The following is a 22,381-nucleotide window of genomic DNA, read 5'->3' as shown; positions in this document are numbered from 1 at the left end:
GCCAGCCTGATCTACACAGTGAGCTCTGTCTTGAAAAACCAAAAATTAAAATAAAATACGGCTCAGCAACCACGTGAGATACTGAGATGGGAGGATGGAGTGTTTAAGCTAGGCTATGTAACAAATATGCTGAGCTTCCTCAGTACTGCAGCTTCTCCGTCAAAAAAGCCCAGGCCACCCAATTCCAGCTTTTTTAAAAAAAGATTTATTTATTTTACTTATTGCATATGAGTGCTTTATCTGCAGAAGAGGGCATCATATCGCATTATAAAGCTGGGCGTGGTGGTGCACGCCTTTAATCCCAGCACTCGGGAGGCAGAGGCAGGTGGATCGCTGTGAGTTCAAGGCCAGCCTGGTCTACAAAATGAGTCCAGGACGGCCAAGGCTACACAGAGAAACCCTGTCTCAAAAAACCATAAAAAACAAAACAACAACAACAAAAAAAACAAAACAAAAACAGATCGCATTATAGGTGGTTGTGAGCCACCATGTGGTTGCTAGGAATTGAACTCAGGACCTCTGGAAGAGCAGGTGACACTCTTAACCACTGAGCCATCTCTCCAGCCCCAATTCCAGCTTTTTTGTGTCCATGTGTTTGTCGTCTCTTCATCCCCTTGACACCCTAGTTAAGTCAATCCCGGAACATTAGCTAAGCATGCTTAAAATAACTTCCACAGGTATTGTGTTAGGCAGGGGAATTTATTCCTTTTGTTGAAAAGGCCATGTTGGGGCCGGGCGTGGTGGCACACGCCTTTAATACCAGCACTCGGGAGGCAGAGGCACCTGGACCTCTGAGTTTGAGGCCAGCCTGGTCTGCAATGCGTGTCCAGGACAGCCAAGGCTACACAGAGAAACCCTGTCTCAAAAACAAACAAACAAACAAAAAACACAAACAAAACCCAAAAGAAAGAAAGAAAGAAAGAAAAGCCGGGAGTGGTGGCGCACGTCTTTAATCCCAGCATTCCGGAGGCAGAGGCAGGCAGGTCTCTGTGAGTTGGAGGCCAGCCTGGTCTTTCAGGACAGCCAAGACTACAAAGAGAAACCCTGTCTTGAAAAAAACAACAAAAAAGGCCTTTTTCCTGGGCAAAGTCTAGGGACACTGCCTCTCCAGGCAGCTAGTCCAGGACAGATGAGACCCTCTCTCGAAATACACAAACCAGTAAATGTGAGGGGGAAGGAAAGCGTGTGCTATCTTTTCCTCAACAATGCTCCTTGCCCCTGTGGCTGGATTAGCTCCTCTGGGTTAAGTTCAATTTTGATCCCATCTTAATTGCCAAGGACAGTCCACTGCGCTTGGGAGTCATCGGCTTCTTGCTTACAGGTTCAGTTCTAAGTTGTCCCGGAGACCCTGCCACCAGCTGTGTCTGTTCCTCCAGTCCAGGTCGGTCTTCTCGCCCAAACTCATGCTCTTCCTCAGGACCTCTGCCACCAGGGCATTTCCATCCCCGTGAGGGTAAGGGTGCTAGGGGAAGAAGAGAGGAGGAAGGAAAGACGGAGGGAGGGGAGAAACATTTCCCATATACTGTTGCATGGATTAACACATTTAAAGAAGGATCTTAGCCGGGCGTGGTGGCGCACGCCTTTAATCCTAGCACTCGGGAGGCAGAGGCAGGAGGATCGCTGTGAGTTCAAGGCCAGCCTGGTCTACAAAGTGAGTCCAGGACAGCCAAGGCTACACAGGGAAACTCTGTCTCCAAATACCAAAAAAAAAAAAAAAAAAAAACCTACGAAAAAAGAAAAAAATAAAGAAGGATCCTGTCCCCAGGTCGGTGACCGCACCCGCCTGGGGACACTTCGTTTCCAGTCTCAGATCCTACATTTGGCAAACTGTTTACAGTTTCTGAGCCTTGCCTTCCAAGTGCAAAACGGAGAGAGAACATTCTCTTCACGCAAGGCGGTGCGCACGGGCCCACAGAGCCACGATCAGCAGCCCCCGAATCCAGCCAGGTAACCCCAGGATCACAGACAGCAAGCACCCGCCCACTTTCCGCCACGCGCAGGCGCGCTCGCCAGCGCACCTTCTTTACGCACGCGCAGTCGACCGGAAACCCCCAGCCGGAGCCTGAGGTGAAGGGGCGGGGCCTTCGCGGCGGGCCTGCGTCGTACGGCGCCGTGCGTCGCGAGAGTGGGCGGGACGGCGCAAGCGCGCAGCCCGTCCCGGCTCTGGAGCATAAACAAGAGTGGGGACGGGATGAGGCGGCGGTTGGTCCCCGCGCAGCGAGAGGAGGCGAACGGGGCTGCGAGCCGGACCGGGCGCAGATCCTGAGTGTAACGCGCCCCCAGCGGGCCGCCCGAATTGCGCTGCGCGTGCTCCCGCGAAGAGGGTCCGAGCCCGTCGCGCGCGCGCGCAGCCATGAACCTGGCGAGCCAGAGCGGAGAGGCCGGCGCCGGCCAGCTGCTGTTCGCCAACTTCAACCAGGATAACACGTAAGGCCGGGCACGGGGCCGGGTCAGAGGTTAAGGCTTGTGTCAGGTTGAGGGGTAGCTAAGGTGGGCGGGGAGTCGGGTGGGCGCTGAGCCCGCGTGGCCGCTCGAGCGCCGCTGCCTCCTGGGCCGGGGCAGGTATGGAACTCGGGGTGTTGCCATCCACCTGTCCTCACACCTCGCCTTTCGCAAAGTTGGGACGAATCTGTGCACGCCGGGTCCGTGCCGGCCACCCTGAATGTGTTTTGAGGCCACCCTGGCCATCGGCCGCCTCCCTCCTTTCTCTGCATCTTCAGTGCCTCTTCTCGCCCTTTTCATGGCTTTTCTTTTTCTGTTTTCTTATTTCTTCTCTGCTGTTCTTTCTAGCAAGTAACTTTGTCTTCAACAAGAACCAAAGGGCAGTAACCCAGGCCTTCGATCTAGAGAGACTTTGTCCTCCGGGGGTTTGAGTGCTTTTAAGGGGAGTAAGGTGGGCTATTCCTGGGGTGAAAGAGAACCTTTGTGCCGGTCCCCGGTTGTACCAGACTGATCTGCCATTGGCCCCAATCTGGTTCCTCAAGGCCGCCTTGTTGGCATATCTGGGAGATAGGTAATAGATGAGGCTTCTGGGGAACGAGGGATGAGTTATGGGACTGGAAGGGAGAAGAGCCATCTTGGGAAGTGAGTAAGAGGAAGTGATGTAAGAGGAGGAGGAATGGGTCACTTGGCATCACACTGAGTACTTGGTTGCTGCTGGCAGAATAGCATTAGCAAGGTAGAGACCGAGGTTTTTCCTTTTCCTTAACTAGAAGTTAAATTGGAGCATGGCGGGCTTCTGTATGGAAGCAAGCAACAGGTGCTCAGTTGGATCTTCTCACATTCTAAAGATTTGGAAGGGGGTGGATCACCTGGTCCAGCCACAGATGAGACAGTGAAATCCAGAAAGGTCTGGAGTCTGCCAGGATCTTACAGCTGGTTAATAGTGGCATGGGGCAGGAGTTGGAGGGCCTCTCCTGGGCGTTCTTTTCCATTCTACCACACTGGGCCTTTTCTACCTCCAGAGCAGAATTCTAAAGACACCAAGTCTAGGCCGCGCGTGGTGCTGCACACCTTTTAATCCCAGCACTCGGGAGGCAGAGGCAGACAGATCGATGTGAGTTCCGAGTCCAGCCTGGTCTACAAAGGAGTCCAGGACGGCCAAGGCCACACACCCTTTCTCAAAAAACAAACAGAGACACCGAGTCCAGAAGTAATAGTGGATCTGTATAAGTTGAAGCTACCAGGGCGCTGGAGAGATGGCTTAGTGGATAAAGCACTTATCTCACAACCACGAGGGCCAGAGTCAAGATCCAGCGCCCACATAAAGGCTAGGTGGCTATCTATAATCCCAGGACTTGCAGGTAGAGACAGGAGATCCCTGGCTAGTTAGATTAGCAGAGTCAGTGAGCTCTGGGAGAGACCCTATTTTGGTATATAAAATGGGCAGTAGAGGAAGACACCTGACATCGACCACTGGCCTCTACACAAGTGTATGCACACTGGCATTGTGTGCACCCACTTGGGAAACAAAACACACACACACACACATTCAGGCTGCTAAATAGTCTGTTGTATGTTCCCTAAAACCAGCCCGGCAAAAGCTGTGGGGACAACCTGTTGAGGTTTGCTAGTGAATGTGCAGGCGCCCTCCAGGTGAGAGGAAAGCATTCCCAACCAGTAACAATTTGGCTCCTGAACCATTAGGATTTGGGGACCAGGAAGAAATACTAATATTATAGGGTTTTATTTATGGGTCTCCTCAGCCCTGAACCCACGGTTCATGATTGTAATTGTTCAAAACAAGACTTGATGTGTCATTTTTGACTTGCCAAACAGACCTAGAAATACATAACGGTTGGAAGGAATTCTAAGTTGGAGCTATATTGGAGTTCAGCGGAGTGATACAACTTTGAAAGCTACACGTGAACCAAGCTGGGCGTGGTGGTGCACGCCTTTAATCCCAGCACTCGGGAGGCAGAGGCAGGCGGATCGCTGTGAGTTCGAGGCCAGCCTGGTCTACAAAGCGAGTCCAGGACAGCCAAGGCTCAGAGAAGCCTTGTCTTTAAAAAATAAAAAGGCCATAGGTAGAAGAAATAGGAGGGTTCCCAAGGAAAGGCTTTTGCTTTATGTCAGCTAATTAACTTATTTAGAGGCAGGATCCCTCTGTCTGTCTGTCTGTCTGTCTGTCTGTCTGTCTGTCTCTCTCTCTCTCTCTCTCTCTCTCTCTGTGTGTGTGTGTGTGTGTGTGTGTGTGTGTGTGTGTGTCCTGGACTCACTTTGTTGACTGGGCTGGCCTCTAACTCCTGCCTCTGCCTCCCAGTGCTGGGATTAAAGGCGAGTGCGTTCTTTAATCCCAGTCCAACACTGGGTCTCTCTGTGTAGCCTTGGCTGTCCTGGACTCACTTTGTAGACCAGGCTGGCCTCGGAACTCACAGCGATCCACCTGCCTCTGCCTCCTGAGTGCTGGGATTGAGGCTGTCTGTCTTAAATCCATCTGGCCTTGAACTCCTCTTACCTCTACTTCCCAAGTGCTGGAATTTTAGGTATGTGTCGTTAAGCCCAGCCAGAATTTATTTTAAAAGAGGAACAGGGGCTGGGTATGGTGCTGCATATCTTTGACCCCAGGGAGGCTGAGGCAGGAAGATCTCTGAGTTCAGTATAGCTAGGATGGAATAGAAAAACCCTGTCTAAAGGCAGGGAAATGGACGTGGGGCATGAGGACTTGAGTTTGGCTCCTCAGCACCCATGTAAAAGCCAGGCCAGGGTTAGAGAGCTCTGTAAACCTAGGACCTGTGTAGGGGCAGCAACAGAGCTAGGTTGGCCATCCTCAGAGCCCACTTGCCAGTCAGTCTAGCCAAAGAGTTCAGTAAGAGACCTTGTCTCAAAACAAAAAACAACAAAAATAGGGTAGCCAGGTGTGGTGGCTCACGTCTTTAATCCCAGCACTCAGGAGGCAGAGGCAGATAGATTGCTGTGAGTTTGAGGCCAGCCTGGTCTACAAAGCAAGTCTAGGACAGCCAAGGCTACACAGAGAAACCTTGTTACAAAAAACCACACACACACACACACACACACACACACACACACACACACACACAAAATAATAAAAATAAAATAAAATAAAATGGAATGCAGTAGAAGATGCCTATCCTGGTCTGTAGCCTCCGTGAGCGCGCGTGTGTGTGTGTGCGCACACACACACATATGCACACAGATGTGCATCCACATGCACCTGTGCAGAAATACTTTAAACACTACCACATACAGTTTTTTAAAGTTTTGAGCAAGATGTAGAACTTTGTGTGGAATCCCATTTACTGTGCTCAGGGATATATGGGGACTGCTGTACATTAAGGGCACACCTGTCCATTCTGTAGTAATTTCAATGCGTCTTTTAAACACGCAAACACTTATTGTACTTCTAACTTCATTAGTCTCTTTCTCCTGGTACTAGTAATATGATTTCATATATCATGAGGTTTTTCTGCTTTTCGTGATTCTTACTCTAAAAGTGACTATGTGTAATCTGCTCTTTACTTTTTTTTTTTTTTTTTTTTTTTTTAAGGAAAGCCATGAAAAGGGCAGGACAACCCAGTACTTGGAAGGCAGAGGTAGAAGGATCTCTGAGTTCAAGGCCAGCCTGGTCTACAGAGCAAGTCCCAGGACAGCTAAGGCTGCGCAGTGAAACTCTGTCTTTAAAAAAAAAAAAGCCAGGAGCAGTGACGCACGCCTCTAATCCCAGCATTCGGGAGGTGGAGGCAGGTCAGTCTCTATGAGTTTGAAGCCACCTGGGCTACATAGCCAATCCAGGACAGCCAGGGCTGCACAGAGAAACCCTGTCTCAAAAAACAAAACAAAACAAAAAAGACAGACAGGAAGAGCAACCTGTCCTGGTCACCCTATTTTCATCTGGTTGGTTCCCTCTGTGTTTCAGACTTGAATCTAACCACTGAATAGCTGGCATAGGGTCACTGGGGTCTTAGTTGCAATCTGGTGGATTTTGGGAAGTCAGAGAGGTGGCCGTGGCCATTCTCAACCTCCTTTCTTAGAATACAGGGACACACATACACCTATGTTAGAAAGGCTGTAAAGGCCAGGCGTGGTGGCGCACCCTTGTAATCCCAGCACTCAGGAGGCAGAGGCGGGTGGATTGCTGTGAGTTCGAGGCCAGCCCTGGTCTACAAAGTGAGTCTAGGACAGCCAAGGCTACACAGAGAAACCCTGTCTCATAAAACCAAAAAGGAAAAAAAAAAAAAAAAAAAAAAAAAAGAAAGGCTGTAAAGATATTGGCTATTTTCTGCCACTGAGCTGCTTTCATTTCCAGGAACATTCTGGAAAGTAGTACTCTCTGCACTGTGTTTACCTGTCAGTTGAAGGTAGTTTCCAAGTTCCTTCAGCCTTAATTTGGCTGTGTCTCCCTGCTCTGCAGAGATTACTGTGAATGGACAGTGACCCACAGAACCTGTGTGATGTGTTCAAGGACAGCCTGGTTTCCAGTTCTGGTGCCTCCTTAGAGAGCATTGTTAGCACCCTAAGAAAACTAGCCAAGGCAAGAGCTCTGCTTTGGATATTCTGAAAGGCCTCGGGACTTCTGGAGCAGGTCTGGAGGTAGGAGTGGGTTGGATTCTTCAGGAACTGGCCTGACACTGTTGTCCTAAGCGAGGGCATATTGTGCACCTGTCAGGTCACTGCAGCCACAGGGCAGTCAACTTCCTGTTTACAGTGGTGTCTTGTCCCACTCACCCACACAATCAAGTGTGCCCTTTTCCTGGGAAAGGTAATGACAGGGGAAGGCCTTTATGGACTGATGGCTGGAAAGCTGAAAGACAGATCTGCTAGACGTTGTCATGGTGAAGTGGAAGTGGCTGTCTCTTAGGTGTTTGTCTCATGTTTAAATTCCGTGACAGAGATATTATTTCAAGATGGCAGCTCCTTCCCTATATCCTCATGAAATAGCAAAGGGGTGTTGCACCAGCTTAACTGGCAGTAGGGCAAGATGAGACAGGAGGGCACATATGTGCCTGGAAGGCCAGAGGCCGGCCACATCCCCTTGTGCTGGAGTTACAGGTATGTGAGTTAGCTGTTAGGGTGTCATGAATTGAACTCAGGTCCTCTGCAAGAGCAGCACAGCCTGTTAAACACCAAGCCATCTCCGTCCCAAGCAAACGCAGAGCCTCCTGCATTTGCCTCCCCGGTGCCTGAGTTAGAGGTGGGCACGGTCACACCCTGTACATCTTTATTTTTTGAGACCATCTCTTTATACAGCCTTAGTTGTCCTTGAACGGCAGCTTCTCCTGCTCTTCCCAAGTGTCGTGCTCATCCTTTTTGGAGTTTGTATTCTCCCTGTCCATAAGGGTAACACTGGACAGCCAGGGATCGAAGGCGCAAGGCAAGTGCTCTACCCCTCAGCTACATCTCTTGGACTGTAAATTTTTTAAAAAGGCACAAGCATTTATTGCTGATAGAACAAATCTTACCCCTTATGTGATCATGCCTCTTCCATGATTGTAAATGTCTGTATTTCATGTCCAGAGAACCTTCCAGAGCGAGGTCTGTGAACCTGGTGTTGTAATGAAAATGTTAAACACTGACCTTGAGACTCAAGGCCCACCACAGCCATACCTGGTACTCTGATATGCTGCACTCAAGCCTATTTACAGTGTCCATTAATTACTTACCCTCCCCTGGTAAAGTTCTTCTGTTTGTTACTGATGGGAGGACACAAACAGTTTGGTAGACTTTGGCATTAAAATTTCAGCCCAGCTATTTAATAGTTAATCAGTTCTGTGTATTTACAACATCAAAAAGATTCTTCTGCCCATGGGGAGCACCGCTGAGAACCCAGGAAGCCTCCTCTAATGCTTGTAGGCAAGGGCCTCCCTAAACTTTTTTGATTTCCAAGCAAACAAGAAATGGGAAGAGTGGTGATAGGTAGTCATGACAGGAGAAGCTGACAGCTGCCTGTAAGGATAGGATTCTGGTTTTTCTTTTTTTGGTTTTTCGAGACAGGGTTTCTCTGTGTACCCTTGGCTGTCCTAGACTTGCTTTGTAGACCAGGCTGGCCTCGAACTCAAAGCGATCCACCTGCCTCTGCCTCCCGAGTGCTGGGATTAAAGGAGTGAGTGCGCCACCACGCCTGGCTGGATTCTGGTTTTTCAAGACAGGGTTTTCTCTGTGTAACCTTGGCCATTCTGCAACTTACTATGTAGACCAGGCTGGCGTCTAATTCAGAGATCTGCCTGCCTCTGCTTCCCAAGTGCTGATATTAAAGGCGTGCACCACTACCATTCAACTTTTTTTTTTTTTAATGCTGGAGATTGAATCCGGAGCGTCACACATGCTAACAGCTCCAGAAAATATTTTTGTGAATTATTTTGGTCAGGGGGCTGGAGAGATGGCTCAGTAGTTAAAAGCACTTAGTGCTTCTTCAGAGGACCCAGATTTGGTTCCTAGCACCCACATAGTGGCTCATGACCACCTGTTAATCCAGTTTCAGGAGATCCAACACCTTGTTCTGGCTCGCCTAGCTCTTGTTTGCATGTAGTGTGAGTATACAGATTGGGACACATACCTCACATACGCACATGCGCACACACACACACATTGCCAAAGCAGGCATACTAGTTCATGTCTGTCCCAGCACTCAAGAAGACAGGCAGGAAGATTAAAATTTCCAGGCCAGCCTCATCTACTTAGTGAGATTCTGTTTCAAATAAACATAAAAAGAATGTCCTTTTGTTTTTAACAACACAGGAACATATTCTTTGGGGTGCTAGGATGGTGTCTATGTAAGAGCTTTGTTATTATTCCAGAGGACCCACTACTCAGTTGCCTGTTAATTCCACCTGCAGACACCTCCACACATGGGGCTGACGCTCACATAAATACACACATAAATAAAAATCTTTAAGACCACAACACATTTTGTTTTTACTTTGAGACTTACTATGTAGCCCAGGCTGGCCTTGAACTACTGCTTCTACTTTCCAAGGGCCAGGATTGTTTGTGTCTTAAATTCAGAAATAGTCAAGGTAACAGTAAAATTTGCTTATAATAGAATACTTGTCTAGAAAATACTTGAACATCAGTTTTCCCGAAGTTCTTAGCTGCTGGGATTTTATTTTTAACTTTCTAGAGAGTTGTATGTTTGTTGCTTTTATTGATGCTTTTGTTTTTCTTCTTTAAATTGAGATCTGCTCTGGGCCCAGGGCCTCTGCTCAAACTATGGCACCAACCAGAAACAATGCATACAGTAAACATGGAACTTCTACCCAGATCTAGCCAATGGACAGGACATTCTCCATAGTTGAATGGAGAGTGGGGACTGACTTTCACATGAACTCTAGTGCCCCATATTTGACCACATCTCCTTGATGGGGAGGCCTGGTGGCACTCAGTGGAAGGATAACAGGCTATCAAGAAGAGACTTGATACCCTATGATCATATAGAGGTGGAGGGGGGTCCCCTCAGTCACAGACGTAGGGGAGGGGAATAGGGTGAAAGTGGGAGGGAGGGAGAACGGGAGGATACAAGGGTTGGAATAACAATTGAGATGTAATATGAATAAATTAATTTTAAAAAGTTAAAAAAACAATTGAGATCTCGCTCTCCTGGCACTTGCCATGTACACCAGGGTAGATACCTGAGTGCTGGGACTAAATGTGTGCCACTGCAGCCACCTGGTACTACTTACATTGTGTGCAGATCTCCATACCTGATTACGTGGCTCAAAGAAGTCAGTGTACTGATGTCTTGCAAAGACAAGTCTTACCAGCAAGTCTATGGTCCGCTACACTCCTGAAACAAGCCCATATAACTTGGATTTCAAAAGTGCTCACAGAACCTCCAGTCTGTTTTGTTTTTTGAGACAGGGTTTCTCTGTGTAGCTTTGGCTGCCTGGAGTCACTCTGTAGACCAGGCTGGCCTCAAACTCACAGCAATCCACCTGCCTCTGCCTCCCGAGTGCTGGGATTAGAGGCGTGCGCCACCACTGCCCGGCCAGAACCTCCATTCTGGAGTGTGTGGCTTTCTTTCCTTTTTCACCTTTGGTGATTTGAGTCAGGGCCCCATGTAGCCCAGGCTGCCTTTGAACTTGGTATGTAGCCAGAGAGGACCTTGAAGTTCTGATCTTACAGTCTCTACCTCCCAGGTGCAGCCATTACAGGTGTGTGCCACCATCCTTAGGTCTAGAAATGTATTCCACCCCTCTGTGGGAGGGCCAGAAATGTCAGGTGATGAGCTGATTGTTAAAAGTAGCCTCAGGAGTCATCTTCGGGTACAAACCAGTTTGAGTGGAAGTCCTTTGGTCTGCCCATTGGTTTTCCTGTTCTCCCAGGCTTTAAAACCAAACCCAGCCAGGCGTGGTCGCCTGTAATTCCAGCACTTAGGAAGCAGAGGCAGGTGGATCTCTGAGTTTGAGGCCAACCTGGTCTACAGAGTTAGTCTAGGACAGCCAGTTGTACAGCTCTGTCTCCCAAAACAAACAAACAAACAAAAAAACAAAAGCAAAGCAAAAAAACCCAGCCCTGGTGTCTGAACCGTCTATGACTCCTCCCTTCCTCTTCTCCCTGACCGTCCTTTGTGCTGGAAGAGGCTGTGTGTGCTGCTTGCTCTTGCTCCTTTAGTCTGTTGCATTCTGGAGATGGAATTTTCTGATCAGGAATCTATTCATTTGGTGTCACCAAGCTTCTCTACTCCAAACTTTAGCCATAGCTAGGAGTTGGTGAACACAGCCTCTCAAACATAAGCCATCAAGGGCTGGAGAGATGGCTCAGTAGTTAAGAGCGCCACCTGCTCTTCCAGAGGTCCTGAGTTCGATTCCCAGCAACCACATGGTGAGTCACAACCATTTATAATGTGATCTGATGCCCTCTTCTGGCCTATCGGTATACATGTAGGCAGAGCACTGTATACATAATAATGAATAAATAAATCTTTAAAAAAAAAAAACATAAGCCATTGAAAAGAACCCCTCACTTCTCCATCTAGGGCAGTAGTTCTCAATTTTCCTAATGCTGGAACCCTTTGATAAGGTTCCTCATGTTCTGGTGACCCGCAACCATAATAAAATTGTTTTTGTTACTACTTAATAACTGTAAGTTTGCTACTTAATCGTAACGTGAGCTGGGCAGTAGTGGTGCATGCCTTTAATCCCAGCACTCGGGAGGCAGAGGCAGGTGGATCACTGTGAGTTTGAGGCCAGCCTGGTCTACAAAATTAGTCCAGGACAGCCAAGGCTGCACAGAGAAACCTTGTCTCGAAAAAAAAAAATTGTAACGTCGATATCTGACATGCAATCCCCCAAATAGGTCAAGACCCACAGGTTGAAAATCAGTGGACTAAGGCAACAAAGATAGGCTTCCGAGACCAGGGTCTAAATAGCTCCTTAGTTCCCAGCACTTGGGAGTCAGAGGCAGGCAGATCTCTGTGAGCTCCAGACCAGCCTAGTCTACAAAGTGAGTGCAGGACAGCCAGGGCTACACAGAGAAACCTTGTCTTGAATTAATGTATACAGTATTCTGCCTGCATGTACACCTGCACGCCAGAAGAAGGCACCAGATCCACAAGAAGACACAGATGGTTGTGAGCCACCATGTGGTTGCTGGGAATTGAACTCAGGACCTTTAGAAGAGCAGCTAGACCTCTTAACCTCTGAGTCTTCAGCCCCTGTTTTTATTATTTTTTAGTCTTCCCATGCTTTATTGAGAAGTAACTGACAAGCTTGAATATATTTAAGGTCTACAGCTGAGTACCTGCATACACATTTACATGAAATGAGTGACTATCAGGCTGGGAAGATGACTCAGGGTAAAAAACAGTCTATACAAGTGGAAAGGAAAGTTCAGATTCCAAGAACAGGTGTCAGCCAGGCATGGTGCTGCACACCTATTACCCCATGTTCCTAAGGTTGGGAAGGAGGCCACACAGGAGAATGCAGATGCTGGCAGGCTAGTTAACCTGCTCTATGCCGCTGTGATGAGACCTCTGTCTCAAATAAGGTGAAAGGGGAGCTCCAACACCTGAGCTTGTCCCCTGACCTTCACTTGTGTGCTGTGGCATGTGCTTGCTTGCATACGCACGCACACCAACTGTCACCTAATATGCTTGATGATACCAGTCCCGGCACCCTGTTAACTATGGTGACCATGCTATATGCTTTACAAAATTCTGTCCTGTCGCATCCTCTGCTAAATCCCTGATACAAACCCACAAGCTGACTCTGAGTGTGCTGATGCTCACCGGTAGAAACCCTGGTTACCTGTGGGTAAGGTGGGCATTGGTTTATGCATGATCGCTGGCTATGAGCATCAGCTCTTACTTCTGAATTTGGCTTTTTTGCAGGTCCCTAGCTGTTGGTAGTAAGACCGGGTATAAGTTTTTCTCCCTTTCTTCTGTGGATAAGCTGGAACAGATCTATGAATGCAGTAAGTGCTTGCTTTATTTTCCCCTTGTTAATAAACAAAATAGACCTGTGGGTCTGGAATTGGAATGCAGTCTTCTACTCCAACACTGGGCAGTTCAAGTCAACACAGCCTTGGGCCAGTTCTCTTCCACCCTAGCCACCCCAGGAAGCCACAACTAAGGGCTGACCGTCTGGGTGTCGTAGATCGCTGGGTTATTTGAAGGGTTGTGTTTAGGGGCTTTCAGCGCCTGGATCTTGCCATATGTAGTCTGTCATTCTGCCTGCCTCCCTCTTAGCCATTGCTAATGTTCAGCTGGGAGATGCAGCCCCTTGGTCAGATGCTGCAGCCAGAACATTACTGTTCATCTTTCCTCTTCAGCTTTCTTCAGTTTTACTTGTATCCACCATGACCTGATACAGCGCTCCTTATCCTAGGGCCATGGTTCTCAGCCTTCCTGATGCTGTGACCCTCTGTACAGTTCTCATGCTATGGTGACCCCAACCATAACATTTTTGTTGCTGCTTCAAAACTAATTTTGCTACTGTTATGAATGTTTTCCAATGGTCTTGGGCAACCCTGTGAAAAGGTTGTTTGCCTCCCAAAGGGCTTGCAACCCACAGCTTAACAACTGCTGGTCTAGAAAGACCCTGAGGTTGAAGTCAGGCACAGTAGCCCATCTGTGATCCAGTACTTGGGTGGACTTTGTTCTCTGTCAGCCTGGGTACAGAGTAAGACCCTGTCTTTAAAAAGGCAAACTACACAGAGAAACCCTGTCTCCAAAAAAAAAATAATAATAATAATAAAAATAAAAGGCAAACTAATAGTAAAGAATACATAAATAAAATCCCTTGAGGTTGACAACCTGCCTTCCTAGTTCCCCCTGCCCTGGCAGCCCCTGACCCACCCTCCCGTTCCTGAGTCTCCTGCCTCAGGCTCCTGAGTACTGGGCATGTCAGGGTTGAAAGTTATGTAAGTGAGCTTGTTTCTGTGGCCACACAGTGAGCTTCCTAAGCCACAGCTAACCAGGAGGAGAGTATATGACAGACCTTTGGGTGTCACCTTGGTTATTACTGCCTCAAAAGTGGTTACCCAGTGGGAGAGAGTAGCCCCCAGGTTAGGCCCCACATGCCTGTGTCCTGATGCCACTCCTACACATGACTCCTTTTCTATCCTCGTAGCTCACCTACTTCCTGGTCTCTCAGTGTCCTCTAGCCTCACTGACTGGCAGCTGGGGACTTAAGACAGACAGCACCCAGTGGTTACTGACATCAGGTATGGGTAAGCACTCCTGAGGCCTGAAGCAGGTCTCCTCCTGCAGAAGAATAGCCCACCTCAGGGAGAGGCCCCCTTAGCTTTTACCAGTGGCAAAACTTGTGATCAAGTCTCCAGAGAGTGGGCCTCGCCTTTGCTCTAAGGTTGTGGCGTCACTGTCGGCGGCTGTGTGGGAATCATGGGTCTCCCTTTTCTGGGAGGCTCTGTGTAGAGTGCAGAGGAGTGCCAGAACCCACCCCTCGTTTCCCTCTGCCTGAACTTCCTGGCTGGCTTTTAGTGGGAACAGAGTGTGACGTCATAATAGCATTTTGATTCTGTAAGTGTGGGAAGGTAGCCTACCATTTCTGTCTCCCCTTAGTGAACTTTGATTCTTTGTGGTTCCCCCTCCCCCTTTTTGGTTTTTGAGACAGGGTTTCTCTGTGTACCCCTGGTTGTTCTGGAACTTGGTCTGTAGACCAGGTTGGCCTCACAGATCCCCCTGCTTCTGCCTCCCAACTGCTAGGATAAAAACATGTGCCAATATGCCTGCCAATTTAAAGTTTTATTGGCTTACAGATGTAGCTATGGTTGGCCTGGAACCAACAAAGACCCACCTGCTTCTGAAGCCTCAGGAGTGCTGGATTAATCGTATGTGCCACCACGCCCAGCTTGAACTTTGCTTTTTTTTTTTTTTTTTTGTGGGGGAGAGGATTGTTTTGGTTTTTCAAGACAGGGTTTCTCTGTGTAGCCTTGGCTGTCCTAGACTCTGCCTTCCATGTGCTGGGATTACAGGTGTGCGCCACCATACCCAACTGAACTTTAATTCTTAAAAGCATGCTGCAGCAGACAAAGAGCATTCTAGTTAATACTTTTATTTTTTATGATTTGTGTATGTATATGCATGTTCAAGTATTCATATGCCAGGACAGGTGTGGGAGGTCTTGGAATCTCTTCAGTCCTGCCACCTTTTGTGTCTATGAAGGTTGAACACGGGTCTCTAGGCTTGTGCAGCAAGTGCCATCCTTCACCTGCTGCACATCTGGCCGCCTCATTTGAGGTGATCCTCCACCTAGAAGCTGCCTACTTCTGCTCTCACATAGGAGCAGGTGACTCCTGGGAAAACCAGTTTACCACTGAGTGAGTGTCAAGGTAGTGCTCTTCTGCAAGTAGAGTGAAGATTTTTTCCCCTGATTTTTTCAAGACATGATTTCTCTGTGTAGCCTTGCCTATTTTGGACTCTTTGTAGACCAGGCTGGCCTGGACTCAAAGCAATCCACCTGCCTCTGCCTCCCCTTGTGCTGGGATTAAAGGTGTGCACCACTACGCCTCACTGGAGTGAAGACTTACTCTTAGGTCTGTCCTCTTGACTTCTAGCAGTCCATCGTAACCACATCTTTGCTATCAGCCCCTGTCACCCCTCCAGTGGAGTCTGTGTGACAGTACTGCACAGGCCTGAGAACTAAAGCCCCCCAAAAGGGGAGAGTCTCCCGGACTGGGGTGGATACTCCTGCCAGCAGAAACTGCAGTTTCAAAACTCATTGCTGAGAACTATTTCCTGTTTCTCTCTAAATTCTAACTACACTTCACTCCCAAGGTGGGACTCCTCAAACGTAACAATGGTTGCTATGAGACCCTGGCCCGGGACTACAGCCAGGGACTGTCCATGGCCAAAGTAGTGCTGCTTCACTTCCACTTAAAGACTTGTCTGTGTGTCACTTTGCCTTATTTCTGTTCACCAACACTCCAAAAATCCCTGATCCCAAAAACCTATCCCCAACTGAACTAGTGGTCTGTGACAAGCCCCTGCTGCCTTATCAAAAGAATGGGCTAAGGCAGGTCCTGGAGAACAGGCCAGACCACTGCTCCCTCTTCTTTAAAGCAAACAACAAATAAAAGCAATTTGTTTATTGGTCTTTTGCCTGCATGTGTGAGGATGTCCAGTCCTCTAGAACTGGAGATACAGTTGTGAGCTGCCATGTGGGTATTGGGCATTGAACCATTGCTTTTAACTACTGAGCGAGCCATCTCTCCAGCCCCGCTGTTGCCATTTTAGACTTTTCATTTATTTTCATATTTGACACGGAGTTTTAACTATAAAGCCTGAGCTGGCCTGGACTTCGTGAGCCGCCAGCTTTAGGTTCCTGAATTACGACTGTATTCTACCATACCTTCCATTTCAAACTCAGTCTCTCTCAATCAGTCTTTCTCAATCCCCTTAGGTACAGAACCCCTTGGGCACAGGCTCTTTTTTGTTTGTTTTTTGTTTTTGTGGGGTTGTTTGGTTTGGTTTGGTTTTTTTGTTTTTTGAGACAGGGTTTCTCTGTGTAGCCTTGGCTGTCCTAGACTCATTTTATAGACCAGGCTGGCCTCGAACTCACAGTGATCCGCCTGCTTCTCCTCCTGAGTGCTGGGATTAAAGATGTGCATCACCACTGCCTGGCGGTGTGGGTTTTTTTGTTTTTGTTTTTGTTTTTGTTTTTGATTTTTGGGTGTTTTTGAGACAGGGTTTCTCTGTACAGACTTGGCTGTAGGTGTTTCGAGACAGGGTTTCTCTATGTAGCCTTGACTGTCCTAGATTCACTTAACAGGCTGGCCTTGAACTCACAGCCATCCCCCTGCCTCTGCCTCCCAAGTGCTGGGATTAAAGGCGTGCGCCACTACCCTCGCCTGGATTGAGATTCTTAATGTAGACCAGGCTGGCCTTAAGTTCAGTGTTGTTGAGATGACCTTGAACTTCATGTTTGATGCAGATCTGGGGATGGAACCTTACCGACTGAGCCACAGTTGATTTCAGACCTTGGGTCTTCTGCCTGTTGTTTCTGCCCCCTGTGTTCTCTCATGCCTTCTCTGTGGGCACATGTCTCATTGTTGAACGTTCACAATGCACTGTTAAAAGTGTCTAGTTGTAGGATATGGCTTTCTTTTCTTAAATGTCACTGTAACAGCACTATCCACTATTAAGTAAAATACATAAAAGATCTTTGTAAAATGTCAGAGCGTCTCCAGATGCCACCCAGGGTCAGAAGCCTGTGAGTGGAGACAGTAGTGCTCCTCAGAAAACATGCACTTCTGAAAGTTTACAAAAGGAGCCTGTCTGTGGCTCAGCAGTGTCTGCAACCTCGCTGGTTGAGGGAGCCTTCCCTGGACACAGCACCTTATGGGCATCTGTGTTCCATTTGACAGTCCATGCACCTGTCAGAATAATAATTTGTGAGATTCTACAGTAGTGGAGTCACTTCTGCCTCAGTGTGCTTCTCATCCTGGAAGAGCTCAGGCGTGGACAGGCTTGTGTGGAAATATGGTCCATTAATTATTTAATGTCTTTGCTCTTTTCATTTGAGGAACATCATTGTTGCCAGCTATCCACTTGTGCCACAAAAGCAAAACAGCATTTACTTAGCCAAGTAACTCCTTTCCCAAGGTAGACTTTTAGACAGACAGTCTTGAGAAAGTGGGCAGCATTGTGTCTGAGGCCACCTGGAAACTGCTTCCTCGCTACTTGAGGTCACTGAAGTTTGTGTTTAAAGTTTTCTCAGCATCAGCCTGGGTGCACTCTTGCACTGGTGTGCCTCCTTAAGGACACAGCCCCGTTACGTGTGTCTTTCCATCATCGGCCTGTTTACCATTGTTTCTCAGGATGAAGTGGAAAGGGGCTGTACTGAGTATGGAGCTCACAGGTGGTGCTGAGATGCTTAATGTTTATAACAAGGGGCTGCAGAGAGGGCTCAGGGATGAAGCACTTGCCGCACACCCCCAATAGCCATGTAAAGGCAGGTATGGTGTCGGGGGAGGGGGTCAGGCAGGTGGATCCTGGGAGCTAGCTGGCCAGCCAGTCTTGCCACTATGAGCACCAGGTTCAGTGGGAAACCAACAGAGAAAAACTCCTGTCAACAACTCTTTGTTTGGTCTGCCCAGCTAACAGGCATGCACACGGAGCCAGCTCTTCCTGGCCAGTCAGAGACAGGAAGAGGTTCCCTTGTCATTTGCAGAAGTCTTACTCTATTTCATGGTTACTAGCCCCTGTGGAAATCAGATAAAAGCAGCCACAGAAAACACAGTCACAGTCAGATGTCTTTAGCAGCTAAAGAGATATCCCCAACCCCAGCTGATGCCTTGGATTGAAAGACTGAAGTCCCTCGAGAGTCTGCATGTACTTAGTTTCTGTCTTGTCCCCGTGGCCTGTATTCCCCAGGTGACATGACTTGTACTGAGAGTCCCCTACCACTTGGCGTCAGTAACTTCTTGCATCAGGTCTTAATATATCAGCTAGCGCTCTTATGTCTGTACTAGGCTACCTAAGATGGGGTTTCCTGTGATTTAAAACAAACAAAATCCAGCCTCTTTGGGATATAGTGGAATACCTTTATGGCCTGTAAATCTATTTAAAGTATTCAGCTGAGTGATGTGTAGTACAGGTGCTAGGTTAAGCAGCCTACCAGCGTGGGAGTCTCAGATGTATCATCTCTTGGTTTTTCGAGACAGGGTCTCTCTGTGTAGCCTTGCCTGTCCTGGACACACTTTGTAGACCAGGCTGGCCTTGAACTCACAGCGATCCGCCTGCCTCTGCCTCCCGAGTGCTGGGATTAAAGGCGTGCGCCACCACGCCCGGCGAGATGTATCATCTCTTAAAGCGGGTATCCACTGGCAGTCACTCCCCATTCCCTCCCACCACCCAGCTCAGCTCAGCCGCTCATCTCCTCTCTGCATCTATAGATTTGCTGTCTGGGCTTTGCAGATATATGCAACAGAGCACGGCTGACTGTCGTGTGTGCAGTGTTTTTACAGCTTGTCTCTGCACGCCCATGTGTTAGGCCTTCCTTTGTATTATTGCTATACTGTCCAGCTGTCCCGTCAGGGTCATCTACTCATCTGTGCACACGTGAGCTGTTTGCACTTCTTGGCTGGTGTGAACAGTGCTGTTCTACACATGGATGTGCAAGCGGTGGTGTGGAGATGTAGGAGTCCTGGCGCTCACTATGTCAACCATGCTGGCCAGCTCATACCCGCCTCTACCTCCTGGGGGCCGAGCTTAAAGGTGTGCACCACCATGCCCAGCCAAGAGACATTTTCCAACAATGATTTTTCTTCCTATTACTATGTCCTTTCTTTTCCACCTGGCTGGTCTGTAATTCAGAGATCTGCCTGCTTCTTCTGCCTGTGCTAGGATAAGAGTGCACATCACACACACACACACACCTGCTGCCTATCCACAAGTTTCTGATCCTGGTTTGGTGAGGGGGGTGTTTGGTTGCTTTCTTTTCTTTTTCTTTTTGGTTTTTTGAGACAGGGTTTCTCTGTGTAGCCTTGACTGCCCTGGACTCGCTTTGTAGACCAGGCTGGCCTCGAACTCACAGCGATCCGCCTGCCTCTGCCTCCCAAGTGCTGGTATTTCGGCGTGCACCACCACTGCCTGGCCTTTTTGTGTGTGTGTGAGACAGGGTTTCTCTGTGTAGCCTTGGCTGTCCTGGACTGGCTGTGTAGACCAGGCTGGTATGGAACTCACAGAAGATCCTCCTTCTGCCTCCCCAAGTGCTGGGGTTATGGGTGAGTGCCACCACACCCAGTGTTGCTTTCTTTAAAAAAACAAAAAACAAAAAAAACACAGTTTCACTGTGTAGTTCTGACTATCGTCAAACTTGTTGGTGTCTGTCTACCTCAGCCTCCAAAATACCTACTAGTTGTGAGCCACCACTCCAAGCCCATACTGTGTTCTGTGTTTGTTTTTGGCCTCTATAGTATTGGTGTAATTTTCTTCCAGTTGACCGGGTCTGATCTCCTGGCTGTGATGCCCTGGGCCCTGCTACTGGCTCTGTTCTAATGTGCTGCGCTGCACTTAGGAAACGTCCCGCTTCTGCCCTGCCCTCAAAGCCAGTGATGACCCATGCTCCAAAGCGGGTTTGGTGCTCACAGCAAGGAGTGCCCAGCTCCTCCCCAAGATGACCTTCTGCCTACTGGCTTCTGGACCTGGCTGGGATTTTCCCTCCTGCTCAGTAAGAAGTGGTGGGGTTTCCCACAGTTTAAACTTATTTTTTCTTGGATTTCATTGTTCCTGACATTATTAAATGGCATAGTCCTGGCCCTTCGGTGAGCCTGCTAAAGTGCCAGGTTGGGTGAGCACACAAGGGTTCCTGTGACTGCAGCACCAGCCCGCACAGCCTCTGCTTCAGCACAGGTAGTATGCGCAGGTCTCCCCCACTCCCTCCCCTTCCTTTCCCTGTGAGTCCTCACTAGCAATGTGTGCAGACAAGGATTCCCCACCATTCTGCCTGTGGAGCATGGGAACAGCTCCTCAGATTCAGAATCTGTGAAGGGTGATACACATCTGCATGTAGAAAGTATTAAGACTGTCTTACCCATGGTTCAAGTTAAAGGGCCAGTGGATTTATGCAGCGTGTACTTAACAGGTCAGTTTTACATTATGAAGATGACCAAGTTGCTGGTAAAGTATTTGCCTTCCAAGCCTGGGAACCTGAATTCTAATCCCCAGAACACAGAGAAAGGACCTGTATCCCCAAGCTGGAGGATTTGAGGTGACCAGAACTTAAAACTGTTCTCTGACCTCCCCATGCAATCAGTTTTGTGTATGCTGTGCTTTCCCATAGTGTGCCCAAAACTGTAATCCAGTCAGTCCTTCCTGCATCTTTAAGGATTTGGGGGACAGGTTCTACACAGGCAGCTGGTCCTGGCCGGCTGCCCTGAACTTACTGTGTATACCAGTGTGCCCTCAAATTTACAGAGATCCTCCTGTTTCCAGTGCCACTACAGGTGGCGTTTTAAAAACGTGTGTGTGTGTTGGGAGGGTGGGGTTCATGGAATGACCAGCTTGACAGCCTGGTTAACAGTCCAGTTAGCTAGTGAGCTGCAGCCCGGCACACCACCATGCCCGCTTTGTACATGGCTGCTGGGGACCAGTTTCTCATGCTTTGGGAGCAAGCATTTCATTTTAACAATTTATATTTACTGTTTTAAATTAAGGATGTGTTTGCATTCACAGGAATGTAGGTGCCCTCAGGTCAGAGGAGGGCATCAGATCCCCTGGAACAGTTTGTGAGCCACCTGGTGTATGCTGGGAACTAAACTCTACAAGAGGCTTTTCACTGTTCAGATACCTCTCCAGCCCAGGCTCCCCCTTTCCCCCCTTCCCTAAAAAAGACCAGTCTCACTGTGTGGCCAGTGAGGCCAGGCTAGCCTCAAAGTCACAAGAGATTCAACCTGCCTATGCCTTCTGGATGCGGAGATTAAAGGCGTGTGTCCCACACCTAGTAACTGTTAACTGATCCTCTTTCTACATCCTGAGTGATGTGATTATGTACACCTTGCCCAGTTAGTGTCACTGGAAGTCAGCCCGGTGCTTTGTGCATGCTTTCCATGCTGGTGCTGTAGTCTTTATTTGTGATCTGGAGGCTGGATCCTAAGGCCTTTGTAGTGCTAACTACTCACTCGCCCCCACTACCAGCTAAAGGCCCAGACCTTGAATCTGATTTTCCCAGCACTGGCTCTACCATCATCATCCCCATTACCTCCCAAGGCTCCTGGCCCTTACAGGGAAAGCAGTCAGGGCAGCTTTGACCGCACACAGCTCTGCTGCTTAGACCAAGCCTCTGGGGATAGTCTCGTCCCACCAGAGCCAGGTTCCATGAAATCTAGGAGAGTGTTTTCTGAAAAAAAGTTTTCATTAAAGGGCTATGGGAATCCAGAAAGTGGCTTCTCTGTGTAGCCCTGGCTGTCCTAGAACTTGTTCTTTAGATAGAACTCAGAGTTCTGCCTACCTCTGCTTCTGAGTACTGGAATTAAAAGCATGCAACAACCACTCTAGTCTTTACAATGTTTTTGCCATCATGCTAGTACCTGAAGAGCCTGTTTGCTTGTCAGAGTACACCTGGGCCGCAGCTGTGCTGAGTCAGCCACAGCCCTTCACTGAGCCCAGCTGGGAACTGGGACATTGTTCTTTAGAGCCTGCTGCCCACCAGGGACAAGTGCGTGGCATGCACCTGGGCCTTCAGATGTTCACAAGGCAGTGGTTTTGTGAGGAAAAAAAACTTGGGATGAGGGTCCCATCCCAGGCTGCCCAGTGAAGAACCAGTGCAATGGCATAGCCTATGGGGCTAGTCCCGGAGGCCGCCTCACAGCCCTGCTGATGCCCTTCCTGCCTGCCAGGTTTCTGGTCATGACAAATGTCCTTGTGATTTCTTTTGGGGGGGCAGTTGGGAGGGATTTTTGGGGGGGGTTTCCTTTGGTTTTTCAAGACAAGGCTTCTCTGTGTAGCTTTGGCTGTCCTGTAGCT

General features: G+C 48.6%; 1 protein-coding gene across 2 annotated transcripts in view; it reads left to right on the top strand.

The window, feature by feature from the left end:
* The first annotated feature begins 2,030 nt into the window (after window positions 1-2,030).
* WIPI2 (WD repeat domain, phosphoinositide interacting 2) overlaps window positions 2,031-22,381 on the top strand; it is a 34,618-nt gene continuing 14,267 nt past the window's right edge. The window contains exons 1-2 of one of the 2 annotated variants that reach the window (XM_084763922.1): window positions 2,031-2,427; window positions 12,785-12,867. In XM_084763922.1, the coding sequence (XP_084620048.1) occupies window positions 2,354-2,427; window positions 12,785-12,867 (157 nt within the window). In that variant the 5' untranslated portion in view covers window positions 2,031-2,353. The remainder of the gene's footprint in view (window positions 2,428-12,784; window positions 12,868-22,381) is intronic. The other variant, XM_084763921.1, reaches the window with a different exon arrangement.

This window comes from Acomys minous, assembly GCF_964271855.1.
Source record: "Acomys minous genome assembly, chromosome: 16".
Taxonomy (NCBI): domain Eukaryota; kingdom Metazoa; phylum Chordata; class Mammalia; order Rodentia; family Muridae; genus Acomys; species Acomys minous.
The sequence above is the reverse complement of the archived record's forward strand: the minus strand, read 5'-3'. Positions and strand labels throughout refer to the sequence as shown.